At 38.2% G+C, this 18576-nt stretch overlaps 1 protein-coding gene across 1 annotated transcript; it reads right to left on the reverse strand.

Moving 5' to 3' along the window:
- Positions 1–7881: 7881 nt before the first annotated feature.
- Positions 7882–17543, reverse strand: LOC145776952 (amine sulfotransferase-like). Its single transcript, XM_082588237.1, has 7 exons — positions 17327–17543; positions 16416–16523; positions 15154–15263; positions 12765–12906; positions 11402–11520; positions 9484–9649; positions 7882–8431 (listed from the first exon to the last, which is right to left on the reverse strand). The coding sequence occupies exons 1-7, from the start codon at positions 17541–17543 to the stop codon at positions 8319–8321; spliced, it is 975 nt and encodes a 324-aa protein (XP_082444363.1). The 3' UTR covers positions 7882–8318.
- Between the last annotated feature and the right edge of the window lie 1033 nt (positions 17544–18576).

Raw genomic sequence — 18576 nt, forward strand, 5'->3', positions numbered from 1 at the left:
TCCAGTCGCTGAATGATTTGACCCGGAAAATAATAATATTAAGCTGAAACTTTGTCAGGAGGTTCGATTGGTGATGTGGACTGTGGAGTCACCAAAAAAACAAACTTGATTCCTTTTTGGGAATAGTGAGTTTTGGCCATTTTTCCGGAGAGATGTACGTATACGCCGCAAATTCTACGCCATAGACTTGCGGCGTAGACTTTTTGTTTGCGCTAACGCTTATGGCCACATTTTTTTGGATAGTTGTAGCTTGAGGCTACGCCGTAAAGTTTTCGCGGTTTTTTAGCGCATAGCGTCAACATATACTTTTTAATGTATTTTTTTCGCAACCACACGCCAATACCTTCCAGCACTGCAGTTGAAAAAACGTTTTCAATGGGCAAAGACATATTGAAACCAAAACGCAGCAAAATGTCAGATAAACAATTTCAGATGCTTGTGTTTCTTCGTGGAAATTCAAAATAAAACTTGTTTGTTTCGAGTAGTTTATACAGTGTGAATATTTGGCACCTAGCAAACAAAATGAGTTTGCGCTAGTGTATGCGCTGACGCTGACGCCGTCAACTTTTTTTTACAAATTATACGTTGATGCATACGGCGTATGGTTTTTCAAACGTTTGCGTTTACGCTGACGACGTCAATATTTTTTGTATACGCGTACATCACTGTTTTTCCGTAATGACAACAGCTCCCATAGGCCAAAAATTCGAAATCGTCTAAAATTGATCTTTTATACTTCATTACAAAGATAATTTAATGCTGAATCGCTTTCACATAAGAACTATGGTCAAAAATGACATTGAAGTTATAAGACTTGTTACTCAATGCAAAAAACAGTGTACCTGCGTACCAGCCTCATTTTTTAAATCACTAGAGCCATATTGTGACGTCATAATTGATGTCACAAAGGCTCAACTGAACTGCTGGCATTGTAGTAGACTTTTGCCATTATGACGTCACAATCCGGCATTATTACGTGTTATTGAATACCGATGTTGGAGAATTGCAGCTTCTTTGCTTTGAACCACCATTACATATTTTATTGTGGTGCTCTCAATTATCAAAAAGAAATCTGACATTTGCTGTCAAATTATCCAAAACAAAAAATCCATAATAAATCGTCCAGTACCAAAAAGCTACATGTTTTCGTCATAATGCTTGAACATTTTTGTTTATTGTCTGAGCAGCGTGGCTAATGGAGCAATCAAGCCCCCACGCAATCTTGTCTGGGCAACGTGGCTAATGGAGTCCAAACTTGGCCCCCACGTACCCTTTCAAAGCATGTGGCTAATGGTACCTAAATGTGGTCCCCACATAGCTATTTTTTACTTTTTATCGAGGTCAACCTGGTATGTTGTAGGGCATGTTTTGACATTGCCTGAGAAATAGCACAGTCTATTCTCATTTTTAAAACAACATTGCTTTAGGCCCTCAATCGCATTGCGATACACTGCAAATAGCAGATTTTTTACAGCTCCAGCTAAATCGCTGGCTGCATTTTTTGCCGAAGCTTTTTGCAACTTCATAAACGAAGTTCAACTTCAGCACAGTGCCATCCTTCAGTTGTGGTCAGATATTTTGGTTCTCGTCAATCAATCGCGTTAGCCAAATGCGTGTGTGTTTTTTTCTCTCTTCGTTTCAATACTCTACCTCTACATTCTTTCAACGTTATCTTGCGACCTTTTATATGTTTCTTTACCTTTTTCTACATCCCAGACGGTATTTCTAAATTATCTCTAATTCGCTACCAATAATTAGACTGTTTGCTTTTTTTCGGAATAAGAAGTCCTGTAGTGAGTGCTGCTGTTATTGTTAATTGCTCTTGCGTGAATTAATTCGCTTTGCATTGTTTTGATGTCGTTTTTTATATACTGTTTTAGCTACAACACATTATTTCTGCACCTTGTATTTGTATTACTTTCAGGAGAAATCACCAGAGCAGATTTACTGGCAGTGACGCACAAAGCCTGGTTCTATTCGGAAAGCTCGAAACGCAACAAAACACTCTGATGAAGTGAGAAACGAGAAGCCTAATCATATCGAACTCTGAAGTATAAAGACATTATCCGAATCAAGCCAGAGACTTAAAGACGAACACACGCCATGCTCGCATGATTTCTCTTTAAAAAAAATAAAATATATATATAAAAAAATAAAATAAAACATAGCAAGTCAAGGCTTGCTTGCGCCAGACTTTCATCAGATGAAACTTGCGATTATTTTTAACATGCTTCTATATTTTTGTGCCTTTGTTTGCTCATCATTTAACGCCATTTCTTCATGCTTTTTAAAGGGACTTTTCAATCCGATTTTTATGACCTGCATAACCACATTATTGCATCAATTATCGTGTTTATTTTTTAGTTTTACTTTCACCTTTTTGTTAATTTTAAGACGTGTGATCTTCGATCCCACGGTCTTAAAATTTGCAGGGAGTGATTGTAGGGACCCGAATGAATTTCCATTGTTTTTAGCTCTCTACAAAACGTAATTCTCACATAACATTTACGTTTCTTAAAAACTCACTGAACCCAACAGTGAGAATAAATAGGCTAGTTGCGTTTCTTAAGAAAACTCACTTGTTGTGCACTGGGATAATTTTGATGGATCATTTTTTACTCAAATAACCTACCACCCGCAGCTTTCTCAAGTGAGTCTGTTAAAATGGCCATTTATTGCTTATTCAGTATATCCGCGATTCACCTCTGCAATGGAATCTCACTAGCAGGAGTTCAACCTAGTTTGTAAACATTGTTGGAATTTGCCAATTTTAAATTACGAAACTGTTTCTTTTTCCTTTTTCTGAAAGTGCTTTATATACCTCTGCACAAAACAATTTTAACTCAGACTCAGACAGAGACTCACAATCTTAACAGAGACTCAGACAGAGACTCACAATCTTAACAGAGACTCAGACAGAGACTCATAATATTACTGAAAATTAACTCAGACTCATAAGATAACTTTTCAAATTCCAAATCTAAATTCAACTCGAACTCACGAATAAAAGAACTTGAGACTCATCGTGTTACCTTTGTGCCATCGAAGCTTTGTTACGCCAGCAGCGGTTCTGCTGTCATCAGGGGTTAATAAACATTCAATTCAAGAAAAAACCAAGAACCCCTGCAACCGAGTTATGGTCAATTTACTGTTATTTTAATGGTTTGGCGGCCATCTTGGAAGCCATCTTGAAAATAACCACCTTTTGGAAGTTGGATCCCTTAAGATTCTGAATATGTTAATACTGACACCCAATACTAATCAAATCAGTTGAAAAACCTTTTGTTGCAATTTTTTAGGGTCAAACCATATATTGCCCTACCTTCTTCTCTCTTGTTGTCGCTATATGTTAGGGCATCCGTTGGTTAGCCACTGCATGGTGTCGTCATCGATAGAAACTAGGCCTTACATACCATGCGGTGGTCTGTATAGCCGGCAATCTATGATAATGTGGGCTGCCGTCTGCATTTCACCACACTCACAAGCAGCACTCTCTGCCAAGCCGCAGCGCAACATGTCTGCACCATAGCGTCCAACACCAGTGAGCAAACGGTTACGCCTTGATGAGGCAAGTCTAGAGAGGCCATGGCCCAGCTGGTTCTCAGGCGGGGATCTGAATACTTGGCGAAGTGGGGATGTGCTGCTTGACCATTGTTCACACCATGCCGCGTGGCACCACTGTTTGCTAGGGCTATCTACCTAGTAGGCCTAAACGGAGATGTGCAATGTGCATGTCATGATGCGCGAAACTAAACGGAGATGTGCACGACAATGTGCATTGTCATGGTGCGCGAAACGTCAGTGAAGTAATAAACCATCCTGTTTATTGTTGCTTTTACTTTCAATTTTATCAGATGAACGTTACAACTAGTGCTAGAAACGCTAATATACACTACTGTATTGTGTGACGTCATGGAGTAAACGTTGACAACTTTGATCACCCGCGTTCTGATATTGCTTGTAATTAATTGTACTCAGTGGCGTAGCTAGGGAATGTGCCGGAATGTGCCTCCCGGGGTGGATTCAGATTTTTCAGCCTGTTCAAGAAAAAGCATGTGAAAATGAAATGTGTTTTTTTTTATCAGATTATAATCAAAATCAAAAATCGTAGTCTGAAAGTGCCGCCCCCAGACGTGCCGCCCGGAGCGGTCCGCCCCCCTAGCTACGCCACTGATTGTACTTCATCTACCCTACTCAAATTGTTTCACTTTTATCACTTATGTGTATTGCTTAAAACTTGTCGCATTGCAGCAAGCAATGAATGTCAAATTTACTGCCATCAGATTCACAGTAATTAAACAACGTTGTGCACGATTATTTCCATGTTTTACCGAAGTTTGAATAAGACAGTCATGATCACAGTTATAGACTGTCCTCCACGCCAATTACCAAAATCCGTTATTTTTACTGTCTAGAAAAGAATCTACCAATGGGCGAATGCACAATAGCGTTCTGGTTTGAGACAGAAAGAAAAAAAGTCCGCACTGCCTTGCCGACTTCCGCTAAATAAACGCTCGATGCTTTGTCGACCTTCGTTTCACAATGCTGTAGCTGAGGGATGGATAACACCATCTAATCATGGTAGATTGTTTTACAGACTGGCCGTCAATTTACTTCATGAGGCATAGCACTACGTCTATTGTGGTTGTCAAAGCTTTACGTGATTAGTTTACCCGCACTGCAGAGTAAAATACCAGATGTTATGTGGTCCGACAACGGACCCCAAGTCTGAGAAATTCTCCAAATTTCTTCCTGAATGGGTCGTGCGCCATCGTACTTCTACTCCAACCTATCCGCAGTCTAATGGAAAAGTTGTAAACGTAAAAGGTGGTCCCATACTTGATTCAAGTGTCATGTATGAGAAGATAAGGTTCTCATTGCACTAATCTTTCGGCACTAAGGAGAGTAGGGTGGCCAGTTCCTTTCTCTCGGCCGCCTTTCCTGTAGCAATTATGCCCACCCAATTTATTACACCCTAGGTAGAGGTGAGCGGTGTTTCCAACAACCAGCAGAAGCTGAGAGTCGAACCAGGCTTGCATAATTGGAAAGCCAACGCCTTATCCGTTGCGCCATCCCACCGCACAGGAAAAGTTGAGGCAACCATTAACGACGAAAAAGTTAATACGTCTCTCATGGACGCATCGCTACCTCGACGAAGATCAACTAGCAAAATCTTTGATGTGAGAAGGATGGATTGTAACCTTCCCAGAAAGTGTTCGGACGACCGACTCAAAACACTCTTCCAGTAGCCTACATTATCAGGCCTTCTCCCGAAAATGGAAGAGCGAGATGCAACAAGCAAAAACGCGCAAAGACACCAAAAGCCTACTACGACAATCATGCTCATCGTCTTCCTGAATTCCCAATCGGAACTCACGTCGCAGTACAAAATTCGAACACCGGACTGTGGGACATTTATGGGAAAATAGTCGCCGTAGACGATAAAGGCCTAATCTCCATGCTTGTAGTTTTAGATCATAGAGATTTACGCCATCAAAGTAGGCAACATTGTCAAACTGCACATGCGAATATGTGAAATAGAATCACTTGCCTTTTCGGCAGTAAGCTAAATGTAAGATCAACCTGCATTTGAAAGACTATCCTAAATAGCCTATCAATAATTTTCTCGTGTACAAGCACAGTTGTGGCGCCCTGCGTTTCACCTTAGGTCGTTTCAACGTTTGTTACCGTCGTGAAATTGTCGTTCTTTTGCATATATGTAACGTTACCCAGTAATTCAAGTAATTTTGCAGTTGTGCTTCGGGATTTTGAAGCGTGATTAGGAATTTGCGTGCCTCTCAAGAAATCGCATGCCAATAAGCTAAAAGCATTCTTGCAACCGGCAGTTTTAGTCACATATGCGTAGTTTTTCGTCTCTTCAACGTTATAGCCTACAGATGCTTGATTCCTCAGCGACTATGTATATCGCGTTCTGGCCTTCAGTTCTTCTTCTTCTTATTCTTGCTTATGAGGCAGCAATTCAGGCAACATCTCCCAATTGTTGTAACCAGAGTAATGTCTTCATATCAGGGTCTATGAGATCCACATGTTCTGCAGGTCGAAACACTGGACTGTGATTAATGATGTGCTGTGCTGTTTGACAGTCACCACAAACACAGGCTGGTGAGTCACACAATCCCCAGGTAAACATATTGTGCTTGAAGCGACCAACACCAGTACGGAGGCGATTCAGAGTCACCCATTCTTTTCTTGGCAGGTCTGAGCCAGGTGGTACCGTAGTGTCTGGTGTGACTTGGAACTGGTTGGGCCGTGAGATGGTTTCCCAGCGGTCTCTCCATGACTTCATCAGGTCAAAGTGACCTTCATGAAGCGCCACAACGTGTCGAGAAAAAGGGTGCCTGGAAAGCAGGCGTTGGCGTGTGAGCTGTTGTGCGTCAAACACTACATTGTGGAGGAGATGGCGATCATTGACCTCTGCCTTTAATGCGAGCCGTACGGTGGAATTCTCTCTGCGTAGTTTCGGTGGGGCGATGCCTGAAAGCACTGGTAGTAAGTCTGTGGGAGTTGGACGCAGGCATCCAGTGATTATGCGCATGGTGTCGTTAAGGGCGATATCTACTTTTCCGCGTGTGTGCTGCGGCACCAGACTGGAGAAGCATATTCGGCAGCACTGTACACAAGCGCTAGGGCAATAGTGAGCAGTGTTGGGGTTTTGAATCCCCAAGTCGACACAACTAGACATCTGAGAAGGTGTGCCAACTCAGTTCGTGCCAAAGCATCAGCTAGAAACAACCTTCTCAGATGGCCTTCAGTTCAATAGACAGTAATAGTATAATTTTTGGTACGATTGGAAGACCATGCTTGGTCGAGTAACAGTATAAATTTTGGTGCAGTGTAGATGTTATTCTGGTGAGATTGGAAGACCAAGTTTGGTCCAGTAGTGATATAATTTCTTGTATGTTCTAATTTGTAATCAAGTTCTTTTTGCTGAGATGCTTGGTTGTGATGATTTGAATTGTGTTCGATTATAATCAAGATGATTGCAACCTCCTAAGTTATATGGTGACGTGAAATTCCTTTGTACAATAAAAGCATACTTATAACTAAGAAGTCTAGACGTTGTTCTCGATCATTCCCTGCGATCACTGCGCTCGAATTGTCGCTGTAGCTTAACCGTACCTGTTACTGGCGTAGACCCTATGGTCTCACCCTCTGCTAATTCAGCAATTTCACATACAAGCAGTGACGCTGGAAACCTGAGATTTCTTGACTTTTACTTTTTTTTCTTGCCCCAACTTTTAATCCCGATTATGTTGGTATCGGATAATTGTGAAGTTCACAATAAACCTTTTGTCACAGCCAGTTATAAAATGCAAGAAATTTGCTGATATTCAATAGCTTGATTGACAGTTTACTATTAGCGTGCTTTTTTATTTTGTGTTTGTCGGCGGCGCTAAAATTCCATTTAGTACCCAGGCAGCAAAATCCGTCATTTTTACATTGATTCAATGTCGATTTTGCTGTCTGGGTAGGGAATCGCGATCTGACGCGATATGAGTCATTCCTTGCTGGCAGACAATAATTAGGAAGGTAATTTGCTATTTGTACAAATTGCTTTGTAGTGCAAAAAGTGCATGGAATACTGTTTGTACAAAAACGGAATAAAAAATTGATGAAATTCTGTGTTCAACGCAAGAAGACTTTCAAAATAAAATGTTAGCTGAGAAATTTGACCAAAAAATGGCGAAAATAGGTCAAAAACCGAGTCTTTATCACCTTTTCTACCTAAAATACACAATCACGAATATATTTTGTGAAATAAATTGATTGAAGTGATAGATAAGGCTTTTGACAAACAGCATAATTTTTCCCGTTGTTACTTGATATAAGCCGACGGAGTAGGCTAATTAGCAATAAGAGAGACGTAGACTTGATGGTCTCGGCCAGTAACTCTTGCCGCCGAAAGGAAGCAGTAACAGATACGGTTAAGCTTCCACAGCTAGGTATGGGCGGATAAGCTAAACTATATACTGTCGGCTATACAGTCATCTTCAAAGTGTAAATCATATTACATTAATGCATTGCTATACCAGCTGGTTTTGACAGATAAAGGCATAGCTTTACGTTTGGTGATTTTTCAATTTACACCACTGACAAAAGTACAGGAAGTATGACGTTGACTTTGCGTGAATAATGTAGCTCATACATATTTATTTTTTTTGCAAACAGATTAGTAGCCTAATAGCTACGGTAAAAGATTATATAATGTGAATATAAAGTTTGTAAATGCTTTGGACGATGAATATAGCTTTCCATCTGACATAATGCGACTCATTACAATGTTTTTTCACAATCATTTAGATGTCATAAGTGAAGCTAATCGGAATATCTTTGAGCTTTTCCTTTACAATGGCGTCCATTCTTTCGGATTGAAGGACAGTGAAATAGGTTTTCCATTCCCCAACGTAGTCTGTTTTGAAAAAAACAATTCGGATTAAAATAATTGCACTGTAGACAGTGACGTATGTGTTCAGGAACATGCAACAACTGACAAGTGCGGCCGTTGCAGGCGAATGAGTTGTAGACAAAAAACTCATTATTTTATCTCAATTTCTTAAAGTCACACATAGCCTACCTTACCGTACTTAATTTTTCAAAAATAGCTATTTTCACAAAAAAAATTTATGGAAAGTTTGTTGGTTTGGTTTTGAATCTTTATCCTTGGACCGACAAAGCCTTGATAGGTTATTCATGGTAAGTTTCGCATACTTGTAGAGGCTTTTGACGCAGGAGTGAAGAGCGTAACCACTGAGCTAACGGGGCGGACAAATAAGAACTGGAAACAGCGAATTAAATATCAAAACGCTTCATAGCCAACAGCATTAACTTTTGACATGATCATTATTCAGTTTATACTGTATATCACTTTCATTGCACAGTACGATGGGCCGTGTGGGCGAGCCTTGCTGGTCGAATTTGACCCGCGTGCAGTAGTTTTGGTAACCTTCGGTTTAGATAATTAGGTGATAACAAAAGTTACTGAAGAATTAATATTGGGTACAGAATTGCTTTTGGAACAAAATTTGATCATAGGATTAACAAAACGTGTTTGATCGTGACAAATATTTTGCTACATATTTTATTTCTTCTGATAGGGACATGGGCTCTGCTAATGAAAGGCTATAAGATGTATCAGAAATTTTATGATGGAAAACTTGTATAAACTTTGGTTAGATTACACAGCCTATAAATCTGTTTATCTTATTTTCGTTGCTAGTTTTACAACCTATTTTTCTTATTTTTAGCTAAACACATTTGCTATCCTGTAACATGTAAAAATTTTGCCAGAAGCGACACTCGTAGTGAAAAAAAACAAAGTGACCAATTTTAATGCAAACACATGATTTTGAAGCAAAGTAGGCTATTAACAGAATATTTACCCCGTAACCAACATGCCCCTTTTTCTACAAAGGATTTTCTTGTAAATTAACTAAGTCAAATCTCATTGTCATCACTCGGTACCTTTTTGGATTGCAGTAATGGAAGTTTTACTTTTCACTGAGTTGATTCTGCTCAAGGATTTTCTTAAGTTGCCAAGCATAGTCAAAGTTGTAATTTGAGTTGCTTTCTGCTCCGACACGGGAAAATCCAGAAATTCGGAAAGTAATATCACTTGTGTTTTCATATCCTAAAATTTTGTAGGCCTAACATTATTATCAATAAAAAGTTCAATAGCCTGCGTTTAGAATTAAATTAACTTAATGTTGCCTACATTCACTACGGTAGCCTACTTTTGATATATTTGTCCGGACAATTTTTAAATCAAACGTCACATAAAACCGTTCAGGTCTACTGAATCTTGGCGTCTGACGTAATGGACTATTGCTAAAAATTAGCAAAGATTGCATCACCTCTGGTCACACCTGTTGAAACATTACATCATCGTTAAATCTTGAATTACGAGATATGGTGTAAGCCAAATCCAACAGGTGTTGAAATAGCTTCATAACCTAATGCTTTTCATTATTATGTCACAGAAACTGCTTACGTGCGTTTGAAATATTGCAATCTATTCTCGTCATTTTAAAATAATTGTGTGAAAAGTTGGTCGCATATTTAACTGTTTTGCTTAGTGCTTGCCAACTGGACGAAATTTCCGTCTTTATCTCAGTAATTTGTATTGTAGTGACAAGTTTTTAGTGGCGTATGGTGTTGCGTCGCAATTTTACAGAAATACAATTTACAGAAATAACAAATACCAGAAAATACAAATACAAATTACAGAAGCATTATTACATACAAATTACAGAGATGCTATTTGTACAGAAATACAATTTTTGAATAGACGTTTTCAGAAGAGTGTTTTATTTCGGTCATTGCATACAGACGAACGGATCCGAGAATCTTATGTCACAATTTTCCCACGAAGAGATTATGGTTTACCGTTGTGACCAATATTAACAGCAAGGTCATCCACATTTGTGAAGAAGTGTAGCCTATTCTGTCATGTTAAAAAATCTAACTTTTATCTCTACAGCAGCTGCGACCCTTATCATCACAGCAAGGCGTGACATTCTGTGTTTATCAGCTCCACGTGCACTTCTTAATTTTGAGAGAGCGAAAAGTAGGATGGGCTACTCATTTTTGGCGTTTAGGCTAATGTGTCAAAACTAGGTTTACAACTCCGGAAAAAAGACGATTATCCAACTATGCCTAGGGTTTGGTGGTAAAAAAATAGCCTAAACAAAAATTTAGGCCTAGTTAGGTTAACTAAAATCAATCCTTCTCTAGACTAAAAGTTCCAGAAAATTGATGCACTTTTCTAGACCTATCCCAACCACTTATATCTCACATAATTTAAAATCAGCATAGTGAGTGTGGACAATGGACATACAGTAGACCAGTGGTCGAGAATCTTTTTGAGCAAGAGAGCCATTAAAGCTACATTTTTGAAAATACATATCCGCGATAGGCATAGGTTATAGGCTACTGTAATGCTTTAACACTCAATAGCCTACAATTAACACGTGGTGGCACTGGTGAAGTTTTGAAAGTGGGAACGCGTCTTAGCAAGAGGAGAAAAACAGCGGGGGTTTGGGGAATCTCCCCCACAAAAAAAATGAAAAATTACAATTAATTTGGTGCATTCTGAGCGTATTTTCAGCTCTAAATTGTAATGAAAAGTTAAGGTGGGCGGTGGTAGTCGTTACATTGACGTGGGTTTGATTCCCACCTCTGCTATAACTCTTTTTTCTTCTGTAATTACCAAACAAAGTTCAAAGTAATAATTAGTTCTCTGGCTGAATGCTGGAATGGTCACAATTGGACAGATAACGGAGCATCTCATTGGTTCGTGGTTAAATTGGACAGCAGTCGATGGATTGGATATCTGCATGTTAAAGTGCCTTCCATGTCTAACGTACTTTATCTAGAACTGTACCTTCTTAAAGTCTTCATAATGAACTAAGTAGGTGTTCGATTCGTTCGCAATGTGTGGATACCATGACATTAAGTGATCGAGGTACCATTGTCCTGGCTTGGTGTTCATAGGGGCGTCGCCTTTAATAACAAAATTTTAGTTTGGCCATAAAATAAGGTATAATAACATCAACAAACTAGTTGCAACAAAGTGAGGATGATGATTAAGTCTGCTATACTGTCTGATTGTTTTTTAAGTAATAAATTTGTGGCCCAACAGCAGAATTTTTTCCTTGTCTCTCCAAGCTAAGTCACTTTGGATTAGACCAATAACAACGGAAATTAAAAGTTCACCGACTAATCGAACGAGAATACACTAGCATTTTTAATAGACTGTTCACAAGATGGTTTAAATAAAAAAACATTAGATCAATGTAAATGTTGCCTGACCACCAAAACAGCTGTAATTTTAACAGCAGTAAGATACGGGCAACACTAAAAGGCGGAAATGCGGAAGGCGGAAATAAGCCGGCATGAAATGGCGTATTGTCCGCAGAAGTAGCGATTTAATGCCGATGTAGAAAACCCGGAAGTACGATCTTGGCGTCCATATTGTTTAACATAGCGATAACTTCATCATGAAAGAATGAAATGTTGCAACATGGAAAAAGGCGGAAATGCGATTTTTAACAACAACTCATCACCGAACCTACTTTTATGTTGAAATATCATTGAAAGATATTGTTTAGAAGCAATTGTGAGGTCATTAAATAGGCTACTTTGACTGTTTTAGTTCCACAGTTATTGGAGTAAATTTCGAAATTTAATGGAATTTATTGAAATAGGAAAAAGGCGGAAATGTGATTTTTAGCCACAACTCAATACCGAACATTTTCTTATGTTGAAATATCATTGAAAGATATTATTTAGAAGCAATTGTGAGATCATTAAATACTATGACTGTTTTAATTCTAAAGTTATTTCGGCTTATTCCGCGTTTCCGCGTTTCCGCATTTCCGCCTTTTAGTGTTACCCGTAAGATACAACCAAACAAATAAAATTAGTAGCTAAATAAAAACAATCAGTCTAGCGGACTATTTACATTTATTTTAAATATTTATAGCTTCCGCGGCCTAATAGGTGGCATTGTCAGTATTCTAGAATCAAGATTATTCAAGCAGAATTATATTTATTGACTATTCACTATATTTAGGCTATGTGTAACACTGACGAAGCCTTTTTTACGGGGCAAAGACTCTTATAATTTTAAATTAATGTTATTGGTTATCAGACCTAATTGTTTGTATTTACTGATTTTATATATATTCTTGTAAAATTGTTAAATCATAATCATGTTTCTAATCGTTATCTCACCAATACCTGACCTTCTATGATGCGTTCAAAATAGTTGTCCCATCCAAAATTAACAATGGAATTTACAGGATCCTTTTTGGAGGTGGAAAAGGCTAGACGAGTTTTGTAAAAATTCACCATTAAATCTTTTGGGTTGCGTAAGAGGTAAACGATCTTAAATGCAATGAAAATGAGGTTAGGTTATGTCTCAGCGCATTAGCCTACGTCGCTGTGGAGGAAATAGCTATTTATTCAGCTATAGACCTATAGGCTGCAGTGTACAATAACCTGAGATTATGTTGGCTATTTGGAAATATTACGATTCAAGTAACAACTAAAAATGAAAGATACTGAGATGTGATATTGAGAAGAACAGAAAAAGGACACAAGGCCGTAACTACCACCTGTGCAAGTCACCGGGACCCCAAAACAAGGGGCCCCGCATTGTTACAATTTATTGTAAAATATTCAAGTTAAAACTAAAGTAAACTTGTTATGAATCTACACGCAGGTTATAGGCTAATCTTTTTGGTGAAGGATTTTCGTTTATTAAAGGAGATCGGATTTGAAAGTAATGCGGGGAAGGGGGGAGTTCCCGATGTTGGGTTGCTCAGTGAAGGCAAGTCGACCCATGTGTTCCGTCAGAAACAACTTAGGTTTGTGGTATCGAAATAGAGCAAAATCCCGGAAGCGGATTAAGCTCTTTCGTGCCACAGTAACACTTTTTGTCTTGTAAACATTAAAATTTTGATTTTTCTGTACACCTTTTTTAAATTTTCACAGCAACTGCTCATAACTGTGCTAGAAAATGAAACGTTTAGTTTTTTGAATCTGTTAGTATGTCGGCAATGTTCTCGCTTTGAATATAGCTACCGGTACACGTTTGTTACAACAATCCCCTATACCGGGTATGGTTGTTACAATACAAAGGGATGGTTGTAACACACATATTTAAAAACAGTCAATAGCCGACGTGAAAGTAAATGTCATTGGAAAGTAAAAGAAAGCAGAATGTCACTTCGCCATGCAAGAAGATGATGGTAGGCCTATGGTTACGCTAGGCTTGAAACCACTTGGCGCTCCAAAAAGTAAGATATTTGAGATCCGTGAAATAGTCTCGAATATCATCATCAGAATCGCAATTTTGGCAAACTAACATCCGTCCGCCTCGTGTGCATGTTTGGTGGGCATGCCTGTGCATAATTCATACGAGGAACATTCCACCTTTCGCTATGCTTTGATTAGCTTTGTAAGCAGATGGCGCAGAAATGTTCGTCCTCTTTTAACGTCGTGCTGCAAACATAAATACGATCCTAGCCGTCATCGTCAGCTAGGCTTAGCGCCTACATGACTTGGAGTTAGTTAGAAGTACAATTGCTGTACCGCTACCAAATTATATCTATGATGAATTACTTTATTGATATCAAAGAAAAACCGTAATGGCTCTAATAGAATATTAACAAAGCAAAATTTACAAAATCTTGCAAAATTTACTTTGTACCTAAAAAAGCGATTTTCTTCAAAAAAAAAATTAAAAGTAAACCGAGAAAGTAGGCCCATTGCTACTTAAAGATACGGCCTGATTTGTCACATTTTACAAAAATTTCCAGATTTTGCAAACTTTGGGCGAACGTTTACATAATTTTTTCTAAAATTTATATTTTTACGTTTTTTTTTTACTGTTTTCCCCAGATGACAATTGGTTTTAACATCTTTACATGTTGAAAAACAAAGAAAATGTGATTTTGAAGATTTTAGTCAGACTGTTAATTTTTCAATAACAGTCTGATTCAGCGTTTTTCAATTTATATTTTCTCATTTGCTATTGCTTCCCCAAGGCAACAAAAAGCATTTATATCATTAGGAGACAGCAAAAAGTAAAACAATCTCAGAAAATGTCAGTCAAACACTAGCAGTAGCTGTAATCAAAATCGGCAAAATGTGACAAATCAGGCCGCATCTCCAGGTGGCCATGGTAGGCATTCAAGCCCCTACCGAGTTACCGAACCCCCCCACAGGACAAAGGGTTAACTGGGCTGTTGAGCCTGTTGTAATTATATTGTCTAACTTATTGTTTTACAAGTTATGTTGTAAATATGGGCCCATTGGTCTAATACCAACTACTGTAAATAAAACAAACAGTTTGAACCTTTCGAAACTTAAGCCACAATTAACCGCGGTCTCTTTTCGAAATAAGAACAGACTAAAATTGGCAACGTATTTACCAACATACAGTATCTTGTAACATTTTACACGATATTGCAATGTTAGTCATATTGCAATTATAATGAGAGATAAAAGATATCGTCTTAGAACACAATCGTACCCTTTGTTTGTCTACCATCATTCGGTTACTTTTTTTGGCCACCCAGCCAACGCTTCATAGGGCAAACTTATTTAGTTGTAAAATTGCTAGTTTACCTTTGCTCCAACTTTTTTCATTTTCTCAACATTTATCAGCTCTGCTGGCAGATTGGTCGTGATGAAACGTCTTTTGTACGGAAGCTTATCAATTAATGGAAACTTTTCACCTGCCCAATGCAATGAAACGTGTGTATTAAAATTATTTTTCTACTCGAATTGTATGCATTATTCTGATTGATAAAAAAAAAGGTTAGGCCTACTATCCTACATCGAGTAAATTATATCATAGGCTAGTTTTATTTTTGTCGTATCCAGGCTTACACCAGGTGGTTAAAGATTTGCATTGAGCAGACTAAAGACAAAGAAGCTAATCTGCGTGTTCACATTCAGGCATGCCATGAACTCATAATTCGAAATTTTCTTCTGTTTTATGTTTGTTATGTGTTCTCGTTATTTAGCCTAAATCGGCTCATCCTCATTGTTTTAAAAAGGAAACAATAGCCTACAACCTATCAGAAATCTTATTAATTTTTTTCACAGGCAGAAAGGTTGGCTGTCTGCCAAAAAGCTGGTCACCAAAGATGATGGTAAAGTAGACCGAGATGGTTCAACTGAGGCCACAAATTTATCTTTTGTATCCCATGGACGCTTCTTTAAGGAAAGTTGTTTGAGTTTTTGATTTGTAACGTAGGCCATATGCTCAACTTTACTTATAAGAGAGAAAGTGAAAAAAATAACTTTATTTGCAGATTCTATAATAGTGGTAGGCTACACTATAAGCTTACATTACAACAACAAACAATTCACAAACATAGAGAAAAGCTTAAAAATACGCTCAGTGTTGAACAATTCAATCTGATTAGCCAGGAGCGGCAAAAGACCATTATTTGCTCATCCAGTCAGCTGCTTCCAGATTCTTTTCAGCAATGAATGCGTATGCTCGACTTATACAAAGAAGGCTATAACATTGTAGCTAACCATTTGAAATTAGCCAAAAAGTTAGTGCAAGTAAGAAAGGATGTGTTTAGAGCGCTAATCTCATAAAACGCATTGGGGTTCTCAGGTTTTCGGTAGGTTTAGGCTCAAAGCGGACTAATCTGATGAAGACGAATTCAATGAAGCGAATTTAATCTCGAAAATATAAAACAGACTACTGTATTATGCAGCATAATGTCTGGAATGTGATGTGCAGCTATAGCCCATATCACTGCGAAGCTGCGTTATAGTATTTTGGGAACTGGTTGCAATGTAAAGTAGGCTATGCCTTAAACTTCACGGAGATTGTCATTTGATCCTTAAGCAATAATTCGTAAACTTACTTGTGTCTGTTTCTAGCAATGCAAATGCCAAAGGCGAGGCATCCCACATTTCCAACTCATTTCCTTCATAAAATATGTACTTCAATACTTGATTCATCCATATCACTCCTGAAATTGTATTTCACCAAATAAGCATGAGTAGGATACATTTCAACGTTGCCATGTTTTTTTCTTAGCTGATATTTAGCATCAGTAGGTTTATGCTTTGGAAAGCAACATCATGTCATCGGGCACTTGTCTAGATCGTTAACCACATTACCGGTACATACTGCAGCTATAGGGCCGTTGAGAAGATAATTTGGTTCCGGTACCAATGCGACCTCCGGAACCTAAATTAATACACAGGAAAAACGCAAAAAAAACAAAGATTACGCGCTGATTTCTCCAAGTTTCCGGGCTCTTCGAAATATTACGGGCCCCTAAAATTATGCCGGAGTGGGGTCCAAAAGTAACCCCTTCAACCGGAGTGAGGTCCAAAAGTAACCCCTTCAACACTACAGTAAAGAGCTTGAATAAGTTGATGTTATATTGTTATAACCTTTTTTATTGTCTAACGTGCTTATTTTTCAATTGCAACTTTTATAGAGCTATGTTAGCTATAGGCCTAGGCTACATACTCGTACTCGCATTTGCACAAGCAACGTCATTTTGCTAACCTAAGCTTCAATAGGTTACAACAGCCTAAGATCTTCAAAACAGGGATTCCCCCATAGAATAGTATTGTTCGACTAATTATAACCTATGGACTACATTACAAGAAGGTAGCCTATAGTAGGTTAGCGTGTAATTATTGTAGAATAAGATCTGCAAAAAAGTTATAAGCCTGTTTCCAACAGTAGCCTATGTTCAATGAAAAGAAAAGCGTTTCAAATATTGAACAGAAACAAAAGTAGGCTATGAAATTGACTTACCTGATCTGAGGAAGCCCACCAGGAGCAGGTCTCCTTCTCGTGGCGTCCAATGATCATATGCATATTGAGCTGCTTCTGGAGAACTACCTGGATAGAAAATATAATCTTTCCACTGTTTTCCAGGCGTGGTATCATGAAACAAATATTTCTGAAGCTTTTGCAAAACTTCAATATCTTCAGAAGACATTGAATTTCTAACTTCTACAAATTCTTCCATTTTTGTCGAAATGGTGCGAATTTTGCCTGAAAATATCAGTGATATCTGAAGAAGGACATAATAAATCACATACAGCAATCTTCGATTTCTTGGAGGACACAATCACAAGACCTTTTGCACGTGTTAAACCAGGGGTGGGGAACCGTTTTAGTATTGCGGGCCACATAAAATGAGAAATAACACAGGCGGGCCACTAAAAATTTTGAAATTTTACTTACAGATAAAAAATGCAGCGAAGCGGACAATGATTTATTTCACTTTCACTTTTCACGAATGTCATACCTGACCGATTAACAATAACTGGTCATATTTTGACGGTCACATTGTGACGTACACATTTGTTACAAACTAATGTGTACGCCAAATTAATTGTGAAAGCCAAATTAATGGCCTTCTATGATGGATTAACTAGTCATAGAAGGCCATTCGCAATATACCGAGAATGCAGAGCCTGCTCTTTTTTTGAGCTGTAGTTTTAATATATTTTGGGTAAAGAAATTTTGACGCGGGCCACATGGAACAGTTACGCGGGTTGCATTCGGCCCGCGGGCCGCAGGTTCCCCACCCCTGTGTTAGACCTTTATCAATTTCTGCTCAAGCTAAAACGTTTTTGCGTGGGGCAGAGAGAAAACCACACGTTTGTGTCAGTTAATGTAAAAATATCGGTTATAGGCAAATTGTTCGTAAAATAATTGTTTGATGTAAACAGTTCTCGGTGAAATGAAATCCGTAAAACAATTCTTCGTAAAGCATGTCTTCGTATAGCCTACATCAAATCTCAATTGCATGCACGAAGAAATGCTTTGGGAAGAATTCTTTTACAAAGAATTAATTTTCCGAAGAATTGTTTACGAAGAATTGTTTTACGAAGAACTGTTTACGAAGAAAACGTCGGACACCAAAAATATCGCACAATTGTTATTCGAATTGTAATTTTTAGTTGTCAGAAGGTGTTCATATAATATTATAGGTCTATAACGAAATTGAATTTAAACATTACAGTATAGTGAAACTACGGGACAATAAACATTAT

The sequence above is a fragment of the Aplidium turbinatum genome, chromosome 1 (genome assembly GCF_918807975.1).
Source record: "Aplidium turbinatum chromosome 1, kaAplTurb1.1, whole genome shotgun sequence".
Taxonomy (NCBI): Eukaryota; Metazoa; Chordata; class Ascidiacea; order Aplousobranchia; family Polyclinidae; genus Aplidium; species Aplidium turbinatum.